This window comes from Asterias rubens, chromosome 10 (genome assembly GCF_902459465.1).
Source record: "Asterias rubens chromosome 10, eAstRub1.3, whole genome shotgun sequence".
Classification (NCBI taxonomy): domain Eukaryota; kingdom Metazoa; phylum Echinodermata; class Asteroidea; order Forcipulatida; family Asteriidae; genus Asterias; species Asterias rubens.
In genome coordinates, this window is record NC_047071.1 from 4,878,617 (window position 1) to 4,901,308 (window position 22,692).

The following is a 22,692-nucleotide window of genomic DNA, read 5'->3' on the forward strand; positions in this document are numbered from 1 at the left end:
GAGACTCAAACTCAAACTTAGCCTACCCCCTTTAAACCAATTATCTCCTCGAACTTACACTTAAGCTACCTTCTTTGAACCAGTTATCTCCCAAAGGAAATAGTCAAACTTGATTGAAGGCAAGCTTGAAATTAGAAAGCCCAGTTGAGGAAGACCACAGTTTGGATATTTATCTGAAACAGGGGCATCAACTCAAGTTGTAATACCATGGTATTACAGACACAGACCACTAATGTCCAACAGGTTTCTCTGCCATCTTCAAGGTGGGATGATATATTGAAGGAGGACACTCCCCACCCTCTCCCCTCCACTTCCTACCCTCTCGCCCTCTTCTCCCTTCCCTAAGGTAGAGGCTATGTCCATCAGCCTCTGTTGTCCTTGGTAATCATCACCTTCTTAACTGGAGAGGAAATGATAAGATAAGGACCTCATCTTCCTTTCTGTCATCACTAAGCTCTTGAGTCAGTCAGCTGAGTCGAGGCTTGAGATTCTGCCTCCTTGGTTGTCATCAACGATTAGATGAACCCTTTGCTCCATGATTACAACATGCTGTTCCTTGTTTGCACTCGGGAGTAAAATGGATTAGAATCATATTTAGGCTTTGGCAATTTTTACAGGTAGCCTCCAGAGGCAACCAACAATTACTTTAGGCAAAGAATTGGTAGGGAATTCCGTGCTTACCTCAAACATACTTCAACGAGATAGCACAGAACTTTTGCCTGTTAGTGTGCGTACTTCACATTACTAGAACATCTATGCTTACACAGCTAGCGCAGAAATCTGGCGATTGCTCAGTAAGCGGAGAATGGTGATTATAAGCACAGAGTTTGGCAGTAAGCAGAGCCATGAAATTGGCCCAGCTCTGATAAAGAACACTACGGATGCACAAGATTATTTGAAAAATTTCATGTGAATAATGTTCCATTCCTGGTTATTGCCCTGACCCGATTGACTTTAAATTACCTTTATGACATAACCTTAGGCTGTTTGAGTTTGAATTGTGAAGAAATACTGATATTCATTCTGATAAGAAAACAGCCCAAAGGAAGTGTGATCATTTTGTCCTTTACAGCCTTGGTGTAATCATTCGGCATTCGTCATTAGTCATTTGTCATCGATTCGGTATGAGAATAACAAAACATACTTCATGTTTTTAACATCTGTTCAATCTACATTAGTAATGTGACGCTTGATCTACTTTTTCCATCTTCCATATGATGCTGATGGATTTTATTGGAAATGAAATGTCCTTTGTACTGAACTTTCTTTTAGGATAGAGTTCCGTTTCTTTAACTTCACGCTAGAGAGGGTTTCATTGACCTAATAGTCAATAGGCCTCAAACTCAGGAAAAAGACTTCAGCCAATTCAACAGGCCATGTAAAATTCGACCTTAACAACTCTTAACCAAAGTTCATAATGTTGATATCTTGGTGACTAGTGGCATGGCAGAACAAAAGAGTACAAATAGTCAAACTCATGACTAAAAGTCAGACTTGGACAAGTCTGACGATGTTGAACTCTTGTGTTTGTGTTGAAGTATTGACTACCAGTTTAATACTCGCCCATATTATACAAATTAGATAAGTCTTCTCTTAAGGCCTTTTAACATTAAGCAGTTCAGTTGTTAATCTGTGTAGGAATCTTTTCTTCCCACTTCAATTCTGGGCCCAATTTCATAGAGCTGCTAAGCAGACAAATTTGCTTAGCATGAAACTTCTTCTTTGACAAAAACAGGATTACCAACTGAATTTCCATTTGTTGCATACTGCTTGTTACTGGTATTCAGCTGTTGTTTGCTTATTCTGAAAATCACGTGGAAATTCGAGTGGTAATCCTGTTTTCATAAAAGAAGAAATTTCATGCTAAGCAAATTTGTGTGCTTAGCAGCTCTATGAAATTTGACCCTGGTCTTGTACACAAAATTCCGGTCCAGTACGAGCCACAAGCCCTGGCCGCGGTTTTGTGGGTTTCCCCTCCAAACTCTAGCCCTGACTCTGAAACACTCCTCATAACAGATATGATTGCTTCCAGTTAGGGGTTAATACTGTGTTAATTTACAATTTCTTGTTTACAGGTGTTTTGCCTTAGGCAAGGTTTCATATTTTTATAATGCCATCTTTCCTACGTGTTCACAGTTAACTTAATAATGAAAGAAAATGTGACTTTGTTTAATACTGACATCCATGTTTTTGTCAAGTGTTGGTTATGACAGGAAAAGGAAATTGCCACACTATCGTTTGAAACCTATTTTTCAGTATTCCCTGTGAGCCTATTTCTACACTCTTTTCTGCAACTTTGAAAAGAATTATCGTCTTTTTATTTTAATATGCTTATTTCTCTTGTAACAAGACATACAGATGGCAGGACGCTCACACAGCAATGTTTTTTTTGTACAAAGTATGTGCGTGACATTTCATACAAAATATAATGGGACAGACCTGTCTGCTGCCACCTTGTGTTCCATTTTCTCCTATTCTGACAACCACACTACAGGTAGACAATGTTAGAACAACTCTTCATTGAAGCTCAACTTCCATTTTCTAGGCTTGGGTATTCTTAAAAAGAATCTTTTATCAGGCTTTTTGTTGATTTTGATTTGAATTTTTGATTTTGATTGTGATTTTGATTGTGATTTTGATTCCGATTTTGGAAAAGTCAGACCAACTGTGATTAAATAACATACACCATATGTAGATCTGTAAGTCAGCCAATTATACTCAATTCAAATTTCCTACTTGTCTTCCAGGGACCAAATATTGTGCCTGTTTTATGGTTTCCTTAATTCTTTTGTTTTTCTTCAACTGGGCCGCTTCAGGAAAAAACACGAGTCGAGAAGGACATAATAACAGTGTGTCCAGTGTTTGCTTGAATTACTGCTTCCTGTCCGATTCTTAGCCAATGTAGGAACCTAAAGTCTGTCTTCATTAAGACAGAGTCATTCCTTATTAAGACTCATCTCTCAGATGCTATCATACGACCTTCAAGTTATTGTGATAGATCAGTGCTAGTCACGCAGTCCAGGCCTAGGATTATTACGCTGCAGAATAGAGAAACCACTTTAGCTTAGTCCTGTCTCTTAAGTTACTTCCTGACAAATTGAATTATAATTTGAAAACCAACAAACAACAACAAAATGATCAAGTCTCCTGTTTCTGAGAATGATGGATTAAAGGCAGTGGACACTATTGGTAATTGTCAAAGATAGCCTTCAGAGTTGGTGTATCTCAACATATGCATAAAATAACAAACCTGGAAAAATTTGAGCTCAATCGGTCTTCGACTAAATAATGAGATAATAATGAAAGAAAAAACACCCATGTCACACGAAGTTGTGTGCATTTAGATGGTTGATTTCTAGACCTCAAGTTCTAAATCTGAGATCTTGAAATCAAATTTGTGGAAAATTACTTCTTTCTCAAAAACTATGGCCCTTCAGAGGGAGCCGTTTCTCACAATGTGTTATACCATCAACCTCTCCTCATAACTCGTCACCAAGACAGGTTTTATGCTAATAAATATTTTGAGTAATTACCAATTGTGTCCACTGCCTTTAAGCTTTCCTGACAAATTGAATTATAATTTGAAAACCAACAAACAACAACAAAATGATCAAGTCTCCTGTTTCTGAGAATAATGGATTAAAAAATGCTTATCATTTAATTTTGTGCTGTCGCCGAGGAATCATAAGACACCCATTTATAAAACTGAATAATTATTGCAAGAACTGTGTTCAAGTGTAAAACCCTTTTATTTTTAATACAGCTTCAGTTAAGTCTCCAACCTAAGTCTCAGTTCACCTGCTACAAGCCCTCAAATCAATAACTGACACTTTATTTCAAAATATTTATCAAAGTCTATAAGTCGGAGCCCAAATCCTTAGCCATGGTTTTTGAAAAAAAAATCGTTTAGATTTTGTTATTTTCTTGGAATACATTTGTCAAATGTAATTGTGTCAACCAACCATTGACGTAGGAGTATACACCTGTTCTTGTGTTTTATTTCTCTTTCATAAAGACATAAACCACAAGAGAAACTGTTTGGGCAACTAATTTAAAAATAATTTGGGGTTGAACAAAGAAAAATTGACTACAGCAGGACTTGAACCTGACACCTCCGGATTAATGTCCTTGTGCTCAACCAACTGAGCCCCCTCTTTGATCAACCCAAAAAAAAATTGTTTTTCTGCACAGATATTCCAATTTCATACAAAAGCAATGGTTCAATAACACTAAGAGCATCCTTATTAAAACACTGACGAGCGCGTGATAGGAGAGTGACAATGTTTAGAGCCTGCATCCTTTATGACATTATGCAAGATTGGTTGATTGAAACAAAACTCACAATGAAATGCTTTTACTTATAAAATAAACCCTAAAAAAGAATAAAAGAAATGCTGTTTATAATAAAAAGATACTCTAAAAAAGAATAAAAGAAATGCTTCTAATAATGAACGAAACCCTTCAACCTTCTTTTTTCCCAGGTGCGTCTCTAGTCCAGGAGATCTTGACCATTCCAGAAGGCAGTCGCTCAATCAGGCTCACCAGTAAAGGACCAAATTTCTTAGGTTTTAGAGGAACAATAACTTGGTCCAGTCTGCAATGGAACCCTCCGCCTACTGATTTTGGAGAATACCAGTTAGGAGATAGCCTTGTTAGATACACAACGTTACAAAGTGGGAGGGAGAGAGTTTATATTGATGGACCCCTGACGGAACCAGTCAAAGTCTTTGTAAGTATTGAACATATCCTACATCCTACAAGACCAAATAATGATAATATATTCAAGTTTAAGTATACTAACTTACTTACTTACTTAGCTGCGTAGGACTGGGTGTCCCTTGGCCTCCTTTGAGAACCGTCCCCATTCATGTCTATTTTTTAGCTAAATGCTCTGCCTCATGAAGTGGAATGTTGGCATCTTCCTGGATTTGCACCTTCCAGCGCAATGATGAGCGTCCTCGTTGGCGTGGAGTGTTGAAGTCATTGTAGTAGACCAGGTTGGGTAGCCTGTAGGCTGGCATTCTGATGACATGGCCAAACCAGTTCAGGCGACGTCTGGTCACTACATCTGTAATTGTTGTGTTCATGTTAAGTTGCCTGCGTATTTCTTGATTTCTCATTTTGTCTCTTAATGAGACGCCTAGTATGGAGCGGAGGCATCTCAGTATATTTCTTTGATATAAAATGCATAAATCGTTTGATAAACTAAATTAGCAGAACAAAAATAAGGAGTAATTTTGTGTCATAAATCAATTAAGGAAACTAAGTACTATGTTGTGATGTTTTCCAAGGCTATTAACAAAGACTTAATTCAATCATTCAATTGCAGTCAATTATTTTGACCATGATTTGAAATGGGTGAATGTTTTTGATTTTGAAGAAGGAAAATGAAATTAAACAATTAAGCTTAATTTGTCGCTAATACACTTTCCAGCTTAGTTAAACAAAAGGCAGTATACCATGTGAAATGTCATTAAAAGTTGGCTAAGATTCCACAAAAGAGGGCAGCATTCAACAAGAACATCCCTGAAAGGCAGTTCTTCAGATTAACTTTAAACCAATGAGGAAGATGTGACTTGAATACATGGTTATTCCTGGTCAACAGAGGACAGCAGACACACCATCCAGCAATCTTTAATTTCCAGGAAACTGGAGTGGTATCCTGCAGCTTAAAGATTTTGCTGTTTGATAGAAAATACTGCTTAGGTAATTACTTTGATTAGCAAATAATGGGGCACCAGTTTCAATCATGTAAACATAATGGATAGAAGGCTGGTAACTTGTCTCTGCTAAGCAAGAATTTTCTTTCTGTGCTGAGTTATTTTGCTTTGTTCTTTTACAAATATTAATTGAAATTATTTTCTAGGTGGAGATCAATATTTTTGATTGCCACTTTTTTTGACAAATCACATACCCTTGGTGATTTGGTTTAATTTTGTCAACAGTTGTATTGATGTATCAGTTATTTTCTCATGAAATAATTTTTCTAGTTTGTAGCCCCAGACCATACCAGGAGTTGCTTTTAGCCTCGTTTGGGGCAAACTTGCATGATTTCTTTAAAAATTTCCTTTAACAAATAGTTACTTACACTCTTAAGAGTATTTTTGATGAGTTTCTTGCATTCACTTTGCTACTAGGTGATATTCCCTGAGACATCGACTGTCAAGGAGAAGGTACACTACCAGTATGTTGTGCCTCTTGAGTTTGGATGGAGGGGTGTAGGATGGGGTGACTGCTCAGCTACATGTGGACAAGGTAAAAATACTTAGATCTTCTCATCTTGTCATCTTGGATAAATGGCCTAATTTCATAGAGCTGCTTAAGCAGATAGTCATGCTTAGCTACTTCCTACTGAGAAAACAAAAAGCAGGAGACCGCTTACAGATTGTACATCTGTGATGTTACTTTGGCTGGTAACCTTGTGCTTAGCTACTTTTTGCGCTTAGCTACTTTTTGTGTGCTTAAGGAGCTCAATGTAATTAGGCACGGTAGGTCTTTCCTTGGTTTTTAAACTATTTCTTTCCTTTCTTTCTTAATATCTATAATAGATGTTCTTAATATCTTTTATTTCTTTCCTGATATTAAACCAACTTGTCATTTCTACAAAGACGATTTTAAGCAGATCTTGATTATCGCTTGAAAAGTTATATGAAATGAGAGACAAGAAGTTGAATATTGAATATTGAGACTCTGAAAGTCTGCAGTCTTTGGCTGTGTCCACATTTGCGGCTACAGCTTGATTTGCTGCATCATCAAGTGTTAAAGTATAGGGCGTCCTTAGCAACACCCTTAGCAACAGCCGAAGCCGTAACTGTAGCCGCCAATTTTGGATACGGCCTATGATCAGCAGGGTGCTTTGTCTACTCAGACACCCAGTCTGTCTATCCAGACTTGACTTTCTCTCCATTTCAGCGTTGGATTCAAATGACTCCATTAAAACTGAAGACATTATGGAACCGTGGCTTGTCAAAAGATATTATGTTATCAAATACAAGATCACAACATGCTGATACCTGCCCAGTGGTCAGGCATTTTAAGAGAGTTTGATATTGAAGACAGTGGACACTATTGGTAATTGTCAAAGACCAGTCTTCTCACTTCCCAGTGGTCAGGCATTTTAAGAGAGTTTGATATTGAAGACAGTGGACACTATTGGTAATTGTCAAAGACCAGTCTTCTCACTTCCCAGTGGTCAGGCATTTTAAGAGAGTTTAATATTGAAGACAGTGGACACTATTGGTAATTGTCAAAGACCAGTTCTCTCACTTCCCAGTGGTCAGGCATTTTAAGAGAGTTTGATATTGAAGACAGTGGACACTATTGGTAATTGTCAAAGACCAGTCTTCTCACTTCCCAGTGGTCAGGCATTTTAAGAGAGTTTGATATTGAAGCCAGTGGACACTATTGGTAATTGTCAAAGACCAGTCTTCTCACTTCCCAGTGGTCAGGCATTTTAAGAGAGTTTGATATTGAAGACAGTGGACACTATTGGTAATTGTCAAAGACCAGTCTTCTCACTTGGTGTATCTCATGATGTGCATAATATAACAAACCTGTGAAAATTTGAGCTCAATCGGTCGTCGGAGTTGCGAGATAATAATGAACGGAAAAAACGCCCTTGTCACACGGAGTTGTGCGCTTTCAGCTGCTTGATTTCGAGACCTCAAGTTCTAAATCTGAGGTCTCGAAATCAAATTCGTGGAAAATTACTTCTTTCTCGAAAACTACTCCACTTCAGAGGGAGCCGTTTCTCACAATGTTTTATACTACCAACCTCTCCCCATTACTCGTTACCAAGTAAGGTTTCTTGCTAATAATTATTTTGAGTAATTACCAATAGTGTCCACTGCCTTTAAGTCCTCGATGTGATTCTTGCCCTGCAATTTGACCTGAAAATTTAGATTAAGATTTTAAATGGATTCTTTTATATTAAAGGAAGTTAAAAGTATTCATTTACAGCATTCCCCCAAAATCCACAAATGATATTTTTTTGTATAAAAAAAACCTATGCCTTGATTTGTGCATCGCCCGGAACATAAATTTGCAAAATTTTGTATATGTTTTTCATTTTGAAACAGCATCTGTTGTCAAAATTCAGTCAAAGAATAAATACTTAAAGAACAACAAATTCTTTGGGTAAATTTCAAAGTGAAGCCATGTTCACTTTTTAATTTTTCATGGAGCTGTTAAGAAACAAAAAAAGTGTTTGCTTACCAGAAAAGGGTTATAAGTCAAATTATGCTTTCAATGTGTTCTGTTTGTCATTGGTACCTTGCTTTTTTCCCAAGCGGGAATTTTGTTAAGAAGCTCTTACAGGCAGTGGACACTTGGTAATTACTCAAAATAATTATTAGCATAAAACCTTTCTTGGTGATGAGCAATGGGGAGAGGTTGATGGTATAAAACATTGTGAGAAACGGCTCCCTCTGAAGTGCCATTGTTTTCGAGAAAGAAGTAATTTTCCACAAATTTGATTTCAAGACCTCAGATTTAGAACTTGAGGTCTCGAAATCAACCATCTAAACGCACAAAACTTCGTGTGACAATGGCGTTTTTTTCTTTCATTATTATCTTGCAACTTCGATGACCGATTGAGCTCAAATTTTCACAGGTTAGTTATTTTATGCATATGTTGAGATATACCCACTGTGAAGGCTAGTCTTTGACAATTACCAATAGTGTCCACTGCCAAGTGTTACAAATGTTGTGAGTGTTATAGAATCTTGTTGACTCATCTAAAATATTCTTACATCTGGTTACAATTAAATCTAATCTATTTGATACAAGTCTTTTATGGAATATGACGTTATCAATTATGTCATCACATGGGGGTGTCCATAGGCCCACTGGGTCAGGAATTTATCATTAAAAATTCAATAACTTGGAAGACCTTTGTTAATTTTCTGGAAGTAACATTTTAGGAAGGGGGGGGGGTCCATTGACCTTGCAAAATGTGAAGCTGTAATTGACCAAAGCTTACGGTCATCTTGGTCTTATTCCCTGTACACAATGGTAACTATTAATGCTGACTTTCATTGTACAATGCAGGGCCAGACTAAAGTCCCTTCCAGCCTCATTGTGGTTATCTTGGTTCTTTGGGATGGCTCCACTTTGTTAAATGTCCTTTGCTTAGAGATAACACTGATGCTCTATGAACTTTAACACTATGAACTTTACAGAGGACACTTTTGGAGAAACTAGTGCCCTTTTAATAATCACAGCTTGGGTTGTGTCTTGGATTTGGGTTGTGGCTTCATTAGTTTTTCGGAACTTTTACAGGGCTTCAAAATGCTGTTGGAAATGTGTGCATGGTCAGAAATATCAGTGACGTTTTCAATTTACCTAGTCTAGTAAGCTGCTGCCATCTATGTTATAAGGTCGCCCATTTGACTTTCAGTTCGGTTTATGTGTTCACATAGATTAAAGAAAAGGATTTCCGTTTGGATTTCCATTTCAAAGAAGCATGTTGAGTGTTTCAAGTCTGTTGTGAAAAAAAAACAATACAAGCATGAGAGCACAGCAGCTAAATAGAAGAGGTAGAAAGGTTCCGGTTTCAGGTGTGAACAAGTTAAAGTGCACTAGGTCATAGGTTATGTCAAAGGTCAGGTCATGTCAAGTTTAACCATGTGGTAGGTAAGATTATAGACTATTCCTGACTTGGAAGTTGACACATTTTGCTCGAATTGAAGAAACAAAAGAAACCCATTTGGTATCAAGAATCAATAGAGCAGAAAGAATTTGTTGTTTAGGCGTAATGTTTTGGGGGAATATTAGGGAAGAATTTCAATTCCCTTAAATTGAAGGGTATGATAGAGTATTGCAGCTGTAAGTAGAACCTGTCTCTTCAAATCATAAAATATTGTCAAAGTTATTGCAAACGTGGCAAGCTAACTAGGATCAATTTGTGTTTGTTTCGGTTGAGTATGACCACCAATCTGAGTCAGCACGATTCGCAAATCTGTGTTAGTAGAAGCAATAAAAAATGTCTCAAATGTGGTTATGGATTCAGAGAAACAAGGAATATATCCTCGGAAATTGTGAGACCAGAGAGTTTTTAGGGTAGCGGTTCACCGCAGGGTCCTGTTATCCACCTGTACAAATAAACATCAACAGTATCTCCCACCAATAAAACATCAAACCCGCAGAAACAAACTACGGGAAACTACAACTCCCTTTAGGGTTTGTACAAGTCAAGTTGGTCTTGAAGGTTTAATCAGCTGTGTTAAGAATGTAGACTTTCTCGTTGGTGGCCAATCGGCCTCCACTCAAGACTTAATGGTAACCTGGTGGGGAGGAAATTGTCTTCAGATTACTAAACATCTTGAAGGTTATTATCCAATTCAACACCTACATAAGTAGAACTGGCTCGAAGACATGCAATGTGTCCAGCTTTTCAGCCATGTTTTAGAAAACTTGTATTGGTTACCAATAGACTGATCCATTAAGCTCCGCCCCATTTCGTATTGACCAATCACAGTGCAACGAAGTTCAGACACTAAGGTCCGACATGTGTTCGCGTATTATGGCGCGTGCGGCAGAGTTGCAGAAAGGCATTGGAGAGCCCCACGTGTTCTTGCTCACATGTGCGTCGTGGGTGGAGCCTACTGGATCGGTCTATAAGACGAAATAGATTGAACAAAAAGTTTTGATAATGTGCTAAGAAAGATGCTTCCTTTTTATTGGTTTAGAATTGTTCACATTGTATGTCTTATTTTTACTAGAAAGCTGCGCAAATGTGGTACGCCAAACCTATGTAATATAGCCATAGCAACCGATGTACTGCACCCATAGCAACTGATGTACTATAGCAACCAATGTACTTTACCCGTAGCAACTAATATACCATACCCATAGCAACCAATGTACTTTACCCGTAGCAACTAAAACTAATATACCATACCATACCCATAGCAACCAATGTACTACACCTTCATTTCTCATCGTACTTTAGAATCAAATCTCGCTAATATCAAGTCTAATGTTTTGGTTGTCTTTGACTTATGTGATTGGCTTATTTTGGTATTGGGCCTCTTACGAAAATTGAAGTACCAGACCTTTAATTGCTTTTGAGCTAAAATGTTCCTAGAAATGCTTGTTTGCTTCTAGATGAATAGAATACATGCACAAAACAGTTCAAGTTGTAAGTAAGTCACTCTCTTCTCTAAATAATACTGCAATGCACCAACCCCTTTGTTGAAATGGATTGTTCCGGGTCTCCTGCAGAGCTGCTGATTGGCTGTCTGAACTCTCCCAGCTCTCAACTAATTCTGGTTGGTCAAAATGTCCCGCTCTGGCGCCTTAAATCAATTTGTGATTTGAGGTCAGTGTCACCATTGTCTTCTTGTAGGATTCATCTTCATCGTTGGTAGAGCGTCGTTGGTAGAGCGATCATGAGGTCAAACTCACTGGAGAAGCAACCATTCCTAGGGCTTGGTCTTACACCTCCCAGGCTCTCAAGTGTTTCAAGTTGTTGATATGTTCAGCTTGGAGGCCTAAAGCTCTAGCCGTCTTGGAAGAGGCTGGTATTTATAAAGGAGACACTGTACAGGTCTGAGCTGGGACTTCACATCATGGAGTGTTTAAAATGTCTGCATGTTGCCTCAGTGTGGGTTTTGTTGATTTCTTCTTTGACTCAACCGTGCTCATCCGTAATGAACCAACGCCTGTCTTTACCAAAGTGGATGAGGGTTCCTTACAGTAAGTACGTTGTTACTGTTTTGTGTTGGTGGGTGATTGTTAGACTCATAAGTGGGTCAACTTGTAGGGTTCAGGAGAGTGTGTTGTTGGCTCATGTGAGGCAAATGATACTCAGCTAGCTATAAGTGGTGCTAAGACCGGAACAAAACGTCTGCTCGTCGTCAGCACCCTTTTGATTCTGTTTTTAATCGGTCATAATTTTGTCAATATTTCTTGGGCATTACCTGTATAACTAGCTCACTACAGGTAAACTTTGCATTCTCTGCTGTTTGTGTTTTTGTTTTGTTATGTGAAGTTTTCTCTCAGATTCAAATAGTTTAGTGAGAAGTTACCTCTTTCTCAAAAACTATGTCACTTCACAGGGATTCGTTTCTCACAATGTTTTCAGCTTTTCGTTGCTCGTTACAGAGTCATTTTTTTTTTTTTTTTTTTTTTTAGTAGTTACCAAGCGTGCCTTTAAGAACACTTTATTGTGTAGTTTATTTGTAAGGACATTAAATTCCACAATCTCATGTTGTGCTTAGAGAGTAACTTGATGATAAAGCCTTAGCTGTCAGTATATATTGTGGTTTATGTGCTAAGTTGACTGGTAACCCAGGTGAAGCACTACTCAGGTTTGTTAATACAGCCTGCAGGCCCCCCTGGTAGGAGGCTCAAAACATGTCACTTCCGCTTAAACATGAAAGGAAACAAACATAAAAAGTGAAAACAAAACAGCAAAAAAATTACAAGATATTTTAGATAGCATCCGAACGTTTTAGTCATGTTATCCTTATTTAGGTGTTTTTGCAATTTCTTTTTCTTTAACTGGAACAGGGTGAAGAGGTGTGATTTTCTGTGGAGTAAAGTCTATTTTTTCATACCTTATATGGTCACAGCATTAAATCTAGCACTTTGTTGTACGGCTGCCAGTGTATATGGTACACTCATGTATAATTCATGGAAAACCGATCAGTAGATACTGGCTGAAAGGCAGTGGACACTATTGGTAATTACTCAAAATAATTATTAGCATAAAATCTCACTTGGTAAAGAGTAATGGGGATAGGTTGATAGTATAAAACATTCTGAGAAACGGCTCCCTCTGAAGTGACGTAGTTTTTGAGAAAGAAGTGTTTTTCCACGAATTTGATTTTGAGACCTCAGATTTAGAACTTGAGGTCTCAAAATCAAGCATATGAAAGCACACAACAATGTGTGACAAGGGTGTTTTTTCTTTCATTGTTACCTCGCAACTCCGACGACCAATCGAGCTCAAATTTTCACAGGTTTGTTATTATCTTGTGAATACCGTGTGAGATTTGAGCACAAACTGTCAACTTTGTGTTTAATTCAGTAGACGTCATACAGGATCATCTACCATTGATCTAAAGGAACTTTGTAAATAACGTTATCAGGAAATGCTTTGGTATGAAACCAAAGACCCAGTTTCAAGATTTGTCCAAAACAATGATGCACTCTGTCTTCAATGTATTGTCTGCATTCCTTTGTATCTGACTCTTCTGTGAAGTGCTTTATATTAACAAATGTTCTGGGATCAATTTCATAAGCCTGCAAGCACAAAAAACTGGTTCGCACAGATAAATCTTGCTAAGCAGACACAGGTTACCTGCCGACATTCTATAATGGTTGCCACTGGTGCCCCACTAATTTTTTGCTTAGCAAAGAATTTTTCTTAGCGTTGTCTTCTGCTGCACTATTTTATAATTGTGTGACATGAAGTCCTGTAGTCCTGACTATCATTTACATCAAGATTATTATTGTCTTTAAGACATTAAGTGCAATGTCTTAAGAGCTGGGTCTTAGAATACTCAAGTCTGTCTCTATGGAATCAAAGAGTCTGGAATTCTTTCTGGTCTCTCTGGATTCAACCCAAGTCTACATCTTAAAGATCTTCTAGAAGTAGACATTACAGGGATTACCCACAGCCTACTGGGAGGTCATACTTCACTAAGTATTGTAAATATTATATTGTTATAGCAGTCTTTGTACGGATATGAAGTGAGTTAAGGGCTATAACCAGACACTGTTATGTCAGAATGACATCCCCTGGTGATTCCGATGATTGCTTTGTCGTTCTGAATTAACAAGAACCTTTCCAGAGAAGTACGTGCGGATATTCTAAAAATGACAACTTAAAAGGCGAACCTAGATACCAGAGTCTGAATGAGGGCTGTATGGCACCACAGCTGCAGTACATTAGCTTTGAGTAGAGTAAACATAGTCTGGTGATCCAGGGTAGTGGCAGAAAGTGAAGAGGGGAGGGGGAGGCCACTATTTCTCACCAGTCAGCCACCCCAAACCAACCCGACCTAAACTCGTATTTGTCACATCAGCATCTTATATGTTTGGCTAGTACAATTTTGGTACAAGTCTGGTATGTTTTACTTTTACAAATTGTGTCTTTCATGTTTCTAGTTATTAGTTAGTTATGATTGATTGTTGGGCTTGTTTTATTATCATATAATTATTTATTTATTTATCAATTATTATACAGTTCAACTGTTTTCAGATGATGTCCTTTGAACAGAAAAAAAGGCTTTGGAATTATTAAAAGTCTTGCAAGTGACTCAGTTATACTAAACTGGCTACTTGTCAGGGCTTCAGAGGTTAGGCTGTTCTAATCTTAAAAACAGAAAATTTCTAACTTTTGTAAAATCTTGTTTGTCTTGAACAGGGGAACAAGAGAAGGTGTATGTGTGTATCAACTTATCAACGAGTCAAGTCGAGCCAGATAGTAGTTGCGAACAGAATAAACCAGAGTATGAGAGGAGAAAATGCACCATGGCAACGTGTCCCCCTCTGTAAGTTCAGTTTGTCTTCCTTGATCAAGAAAATGTGGTTCTTTACAGAACAACACTGGGATTGTTTAAAACCCAAAAGTATGATAAAGATTGCTTAACACATGTTTTATTTGTATTGTAAATCAAGAGAAGACTTAAAGGGAAGGTACACGTTTGGTAATTGTCAAAGACCAGTCTTCTCACTTGGTGAATCCCACCATAAGCATAAAATAACAAACATGTGAAAATTATTTGAACTCATTTGGTCGTAAAATTTGCGCGAAAATGATGAAAGAGAAAACACCCTTGTTGGACGAATTTGTGTGCTTTCAGATAGGAATAAAAGACTTCTAGCTAGAAGTCTTTTATTATTTTAGTGAGAAATTACCTCTTTCTCAAAATCTATGCTACTTCAGAGGGAGCCGTTTCTCACAATGTTTTATACTATCAACAGCTCTCCAATGCTCGTTACCAAGTAAGTTTTTAAGTTAATATTCGTTTTGAGTAACTACCAAACGTGTACTTTCCCTTTAAAGGCAGTGGACACTATTGGTAATTACTCAAAATAATTATTATCATAAAACCTTTCTTGATTACGAGTAATGGGCAGAGGTTGATAGTATACAAAAATTGTGAGATACGACTCCCTCTGAAGTAACATAGTTTTCGAGAAAGAGGTAATTTTCCGTGAATTTGGTTTCGAGACCTCAAGTTTAGAACTCGAGGTCTCGAAATCAAGCATCTGAAAGCACACAACTTCGTGTGACAAGGGCGTTTTTCTTTCATAGTTATCTCGCAAGTCCGACGACCAATCCAGCTCAAATTTTCACAGGTTTGTTATTTTATGCATATGTTGAGATACACCAAGTGAGAAGATTGGTCTTTGGCAATACCAATAGTGTCCAGTGTCTTTAAAAAAAGACTTGTGTTTGTGACCGCAATACTTGAAAACTGTTTTTTTTTTTCAAATTTGAGAATATAAAACCTGCAAAAAATAGTTCATGGCCTGACGTTCCGACCCTAGCACACAGTCTTTCGCTTTCGAGAAGACTCTGCTAGGGGCGAAACATCAGGTCAATAACTATTTTTTGCATTTATACCATAAGCATTTGATAAGCAGTTTGCAACAACTATATATTTTTTCTCAATGATAAGACCTTTCAGTTTAAAGATAACATTTTGACTTTGTGACATTTTGGTGTTGACTTCATGATAATAATTGCATGATTTATCTCTAGATGGCAAGCGGATCCATGGCAACCGTGTTCCAGAACATGCAGTGGTGGTATCCAGACGAGAAACATCTACTGCGTAGAGAGGGCGCCAAACAACATGATGATGCGCGTTGATGATGATATGTGTTATGGGAGTAAACCACACCCCCAGCAGAGATGCAATCTAGAACCTTGCCCTCATTGGCTGACGGGAAACTGGTCAGAGGTAAGTCGGAGTTTATTTAACTGAAATGAAATTGAGTAACATGCAAAGATGGAATAAGCCTTGTTTAAAATGATGGTCTATGGCTAAGGCTGTTGCTAAGGACATGTCTTTTGTCTTGAGTGCCCCAAAACTTTCCTCCTATTTTATTGAAGTGCTGATATGGCAGAAAAGGTGATGTGATTTTACCTGTGAAGAGTGTGTCTTGAGGAACATATTTGGCTAAAGGGCCATCATAGATTTGTCTTTTGAAGAAAATACTGGTAGTAAAACAAGCAAAGGCACAGGTTTTCAAGGACTAATTTTTTGTTGTGTCTGTTTTTCTTTGTTTTGTTTTTGTTTTGTTTTGTTTGTTGTTGGTTTTACTGCGCCTTGAACACCCAGCAGGGTGGATACGTGCGCATTACAAGTCTTATTATAATTATTATTAAAGGCAGCCATTTACAAAATAATGGTAATTGCTTGTTATTCAAATGTACTTTTTCTCATTCCATGCTTGTATCATCACAGGCACAACTCCCCTAACTATCTTCCTGATCTGCCCCACTATTTGTACATTAACCAAGACTTATGTTTCAAATTATATTAGATTTGTTATTATTATTATTTTTTTTTTCTCAGTGTTCAGTGACATGTGGACATGGCACCAAGCAGAGAGAGGTCAATTGTTTAAATAGTAGAAGGGAGCCCTCTGGAGGCTGTGATCATAGAGCAAGACCTACTCTGACAAAGACATGCATCGTTGGAGTTCCGTGTGTCAGAGAACAAGGTAAACTGACAAATTGTGTTGTTTGTTTATTTGTTGGGGTGTTGTTGTTTTTTTGATGATCTTCCTGTAAAGGGAATACAGCAAGCTCCCACAAGGGGATATAAACACCAAGCTGGCAACAGCCAATCTCTCTCATGCAAACATTGGTTTGACGCCTATGATTATAAATTGCACAAATCAAGAAACTGTGATTCAGTAACTAGACGACAACACTTATTCCAGTTACTTGGAAGTGACAATTAGACTTGTAACTTTTGATATGGGATCGCCCTTGGCAAAGGAAACGTGGGTTTATTTTTGTGGATGAAAAGGTCAGTGGTCGAGGTCACTGTGGTGAGTTGAATTCATCGGATCAAACCGCAAGGTTACATTGCACAGTTGTAGCAGCATAGTTTAGTGATGTCTTTGGTGACCTAGAATGTATAACTTCTGATGGGTTTCATCAGCAAAAACTATTTTGTTGTTGTTGTTTATATGCTTGTGTACTAAATATGTCATGTTTTTTTTTGCTTGAGCAGTGACATCAGCACCCATGATGAGAATCACGGAGCAGATCGCTCATCAACCGTTTCAAAGATTCACAAAACCAAGGCAAGTTAATACCAGACTGTTAGGAGACTTTATCCCTGTGTAGAAACCAGCTCACTGTACGAGCTCTGTTTGAGACAATCTATCTAGAGCTTCTTCCATTTTTTATGGCCACAGATCTTTTTCTTACGCCGCACCGTTTCTTTGGAATAGTCTTCCTGTGCATATTCGCCAAGCTAATTCTTTACAATGTTTTAAGTCCCTGTTGAAAACTCATTTGTTTAAAGCTTTTTTTTTGTATTTTGCCTATTTGTATCTTGTATCTTTCTCTTATTATTTTATTTTATTGTTTCTTTTGTGCGCTTAGAGGCTTTTGCATTAGGCACTTTACAAATGTCTTATTATTATTATTATTATTATTATTATTATTATTATATTATTATTATTATTATTATTATTATTATTATTATTATTATTATTATTATTATTATTATTATTATTATTATTATTATTATTATTATTATTATTATTATTATATTATTATTATTATTATTATTATTATATTATTATTATTATTATTATTATTATTATTATTATTATTATTATTATTATTATTATTATTATTATTATTATTATTATTATTATTATTATTATTATTATTATTATTATTATTATTATTATTATTATTATTATTATTATTATTATTATTATTATTATTATCTACACTTGTAAACTTCAAGACTAGCTATGAAGGTGATCTTTGCAATTAAATTTAATAGGTTTTATAACTTTGTCATGACTAGCGGCCTTGCATTTGCATCAACAAAGTATCAGCTTCAATTCTCAGAAAAAACTTTTGAGAACTTTTGTTTGACCGATTTCTGAACGAACAAAGATCTGATATAGTAAAATGGAATGATACACAGAAATACAAAGAGACAACATAAAGAGAATCAAAAGTGAATACATCAGAGTTTGAGTTTGGTTTGACTGTTTTGTTACATAGTTCCATAAGCTCAAGATGTTAATGCACAAGTTGTTTGCTTCATTTTGTAATAGTTTGTATATTTATTTTACATTGTGTAACGTTAGTTACCATGCCAGTGACTGGAGTCCATGCACTGTGACCTGCGGTAGTGGAAAGAGATTTCGTTCAGTTCGCTGTAAAGTCTACCTCCCATCCAATCAGATGCTACAAGACTTAACTGATCTAGAATGTCTAGATCTTCCCAAACCTGATGAGATATCGGACTGCGAAGAAGATGAATGTGATTCTTATGATCCGGAGGAGAATACCGTACCGTCGGATGGCTTCGCTGAGGGGGTTGAAGGAGGCCCTCTAGAGGTGCAGTTTGTTTGGCGTTACACAGGGTTCACTGAATGTAGTGCTTCATGCGTTGGAGGTATGTTTTGGTTTGATGAACTTTTTCGAACTTCTGAGAAACTTGTCTCTAAGTAAAGACATAGCACTCAATGTTGATATTAAATGTTAATATAGTATATTGTTTCGGGTTGCAAAATTTGAACCAGCAAAAACTGCGGATAAGCATGCCAGCATTCTACCAACTGAGCCATCAAGCCCTAATGTTGGGATCTCCTCTTTGTTCAACCCAAAATAGTTTTCAAAGTTTACCCAGTCAAATCAAACCAAATCAAACCAAATCAAATCAAACCAAATCAAATTAAATCAAATCAAATCAAATCAAATCAAATCAAATCAAATCAAATCAAATCAAATCAAATCAAATCAAATCAAATCAAATCAAATCAAATCAAATCAAATCAAATCAAATCAACATTTATTGATACTGCCCTTGTGGTTTATTACTTGGTATTTATAATATGCTGAGGCTTTTATACGCTTCCATTAAATATGTTATCTTATGAGAAACCATCAAGTACTACATCTCTTGCCTGACTCTTCTCAATTTGTATTCCATGGTGGAGAGAAACAATTAATGGTTTTGCTCTTGAACATGAAGTCCTGTAAAGGGGATATTTATTCAATCCTTGTGGTGCTGAAGTAAGGTTTTTATATCAAATGTGTTTCTTTAAAAAGAATACACATTTAATATATAACTTTTAATCTGGGACCAGTTACTGGTGAAAATATTTGTGATACCGCTAAATTTCAAGATGAGAAAATAGAATTAGCTGTTGCAAACAACTTACCAACCAAATGGACCGAGAGTAGCCTTCGAGAAAGACTCTGCTAGTGTCGAAACGTCAGGCCATTAACAATTTTTTTGCAAATTTCAAGATGTAAGAAAGATGATAGTACATGAAGGAGTTGAATTCGAATCTTTTCGTTTTGTTGCTAGGTGTAAAGGAATCTTTAATACAATGTGTTCACATTGCCGATGAAGGACCAGTGAGTGATACTCTATGTGACATTACAACCAGACCTGATATATTCACACAGGTCTGTAATGAACAACCATGCCCTCCAGAGTAAGTACATTCTGAACGTTATTCTTAAGGCCCGGTCAACACAGGCCACGCAAACGATAACGTGAAAAATGCATGCCCTCGATTGATTGAATAAGTGTGGGCGTATTCTGCGTGGATCAATTCAACCAATAGAATACGTTCTCTCTTTGCGGCGTGATCGTTTTAGTAAGCGCTGCTGTGTGACTTGACGTTCTGTAAATAAAACCAAGGATGCCTTATAATGTGACTTAAAGACAGTGGACACTATTGGTAATTGTCAAAATGCATAAAACAACAAACCTGTGAAAATTTCAGCTCAATCGGTCGTCGAACTTGCGAGATAATAATGAAAGAAAAAAACACCCTTGTCACATGAAGTTGTGTGCTTTGTAATGCTTGATTTTGAGACCTCAAATTCTAAACTTGAGGTCTTGAAATCAAATTTGTGGAAAATATTTTCTTTCTCGAAAACTACATCTCTTCAGAGGGAGCTGTTTCTCGCAATGTTTTATACTATCAACCTCTCCCCATCGCTCGCAATCAAGAAAAGTTTTATGATGATAATTATTTTGAGTAATTACTAATAGTGTCCACTGCCTTTAAGCAATGTAGCTTGCAAGACTGAGGAAACCTGTAAACAATGGTGTTTGCTATGTGAATGCAACTTCATATGAGCCTAAAAAGTACACTGCAAAGCAACATACCTAAAATGTAGGAAGAAACTATAAATAAATAAATAATCAACTTGCGGCTACAACCATGTGTAAACCTCTTGTGTGGGGGTGTTGGCTCTGAAAAGAGCTGGTGTGGTCTGGACTTATTAAACAGTTTACTTTGCTCGTCTTCAGGGGAATTGCCAAGACCACACCAGCTCTTTCTCCTGAAGACAAGCAGAGTATAATGTTCAAAACATCGAGACCGCACCAGCTCTTTTCAGCACTCATACAAAAGAGTTAGATAAGAATGGACTATTTCAGAGCTGACCACTAATGAAATTGTACTAGACCTCTGCCCAATTCTCTCTGATTTTTAACACACACATCCTTGCTGTGTATTTGAATTGCAGATGGAAGATTCCATTGTACAAGGAATGCTCGGTATCCTGCGGAGGTGGTGTCCAGTACCCTCTAGAAGTGTTATGTATGAGGACCATGGATAGGGGATTAGGAAACACTGCGGTATTACCAGACTCGGCTTGTGAGGGGATCCCGATACCCAACGACCCGTTACCATGCAACCAGATAAACTGTCCAGGCTTCTGGCACACAGGCTATTGGTCTGAGGTAAAGTAGAGCAATAGTTTTGAGCCAATAGTGGGGATTTTAAATTTTAAATTTGCATCAGGGAAACCAATTTTAATTTTGGTTTTACCCTACACCCATGTGTGGAAAGTACTGAGTATACAGTGCTAACACACAACGAAGTAAGGGTATAACCGAAATTAATATTATTTTGTTAATTTGTTTGTTTGTTTAGATGACCTTTTAATGTTATGCTCTTAAATGACGTAGGGTACTCTACTAATGCCGTTTTGTCCTTTTTTTTCCCCCAGTGTTCACAAACGTGTTTGGGAGGCATCAGGTCACGCCCTTTGACCTGCAAGATAAGGTCCATGAATGGAGAGATAACAATAGTTGATTGGGTTCATTGTCCAACAGAGGAACCTTCCAGTATTGAGACTTGCAACAGCGGACCTTGCCAGGAAGTATATGAGTGGAAACCGCAGGATTGGTCCGAGGTAAATAATAATAAAAGACACCAAAATACCATCAGTTTACAATATTGCATATATTCACTTTATTGGAGACACTGCAAAATTCATATTACACATCTAATTTTGAACATTATTCATGTCCAGCATAAGACTCATATTAATTCATGCAATAGATTTGCTGGAAAATTACCAATATATCATAACAAATCAGAGATAACTTGATCAAAAATAGCACCAGAAAAGTTGCTCGCTTCCATTGAAACCATCAATAAAGCATGTCATTTTTGGCAAAAGGGGTAAGTCCAGCATATTTATCAAATTTGGGCACATTATTCAGTTTTGATTTTATGCTCTAAAATGATGCAGTAGGCTCTACTGATGCCTTTTTATGCAACTTGAACCAAGATACAAGCTTTATTTAAGGAACTATTGAAACTTGAAAAAAGGGCCCAAAATTTAAAAAAACGACAAGGGGTAAGTCCAGGCATTTTGTCAAATTTTTGCCAAATTTTGAGCTTTGTTTTTATGCTCTAAAATGATGCAGTAGGCTCTACTGATGTCTTTTTATGCAACTTGAACCAAGATATCAGCTTTATTTAAGGAAATATTGAAACTTGAAAAAGGGCCCCAAATTGAAAAAACGACAAGGGGTAAGTCCAGGCATTTTGTCAAATTTTGAGTTTTGTTTTCATGCTCTAAAATGATGCAGTAGGCTCTACTGATGCCATTTTATGCAACTTGAACCAAGATATAAGCTTTATTTAAGGAAATATTGAAACTTGAAAAAAGGCCCCAAACTGAAAAAACGACAAGGGGTAAGTCCAGGCATTTTGTCAAATTTTTGCCAAATTTTGAGCTTTGTTTTTATGCTCTAAAATGATGCAGTAGGCTCTACTGATGCCTTTTTTATGCAACTTGAACCAAGATATAACTTTATTTAAGGAAATATTGAAACTTGAAAAAAGGGCCCAAAATTGAAAAAACGACAAGGGGCAAGTCCAGGCATTTTGTCAAATTTTTGCCAAATTTTGAGTTTTGTTTTTATACTCTAAAATGATGCAGTAGGCTCTACTGATGCCTTTTTATTCAACTTGAACCAAGATATAAGCTTTATTTAAGGAAATATTGAAACTTGAAAAAAGGGCCCAAAATTGAAAAAACGACAAGGGGTAAGTCCAGGCATTTTGTCAAATTTTTGCCAAATTTTGAGTTTTGTTTTTATACTCTAAAATGATGCAGTAGGCTCTACTGATGCCTTTTTATGCAACTTGAACCAAGATATAAGCTTTATTTAAGGAAATATTGAAACTTGAAAAAAGGGCCCAAAATTGAAA

At 36.9% G+C, this 22,692-nt stretch overlaps 1 protein-coding gene across 1 annotated transcript in view; it reads left to right on the forward strand.

Moving 5' to 3' along the window:
• The window catches only part of LOC117295285 (ADAMTS-like protein 1), a 73,316-nt gene that overhangs the window by 45,454 nt on the left and 5,170 nt on the right, over nt 1-22,692 (forward strand). Inside the window, exons 5-14 of the mRNA XM_033777842.1 lie at nt 4,482-4,729; nt 6,138-6,255; nt 14,375-14,501; nt 15,719-15,920; nt 16,539-16,686; nt 17,205-17,277; nt 18,307-18,617; nt 19,536-19,665; nt 20,711-20,927; nt 21,197-21,382. Coding sequence (XP_033633733.1) covers nt 4,482-4,729; nt 6,138-6,255; nt 14,375-14,501; nt 15,719-15,920; nt 16,539-16,686; nt 17,205-17,277; nt 18,307-18,617; nt 19,536-19,665; nt 20,711-20,927; nt 21,197-21,382 — 1,760 coding nt within the window. The remainder of the gene's footprint in view (nt 1-4,481; nt 4,730-6,137; nt 6,256-14,374; nt 14,502-15,718; nt 15,921-16,538; nt 16,687-17,204; nt 17,278-18,306; nt 18,618-19,535; nt 19,666-20,710; nt 20,928-21,196; nt 21,383-22,692) is intronic.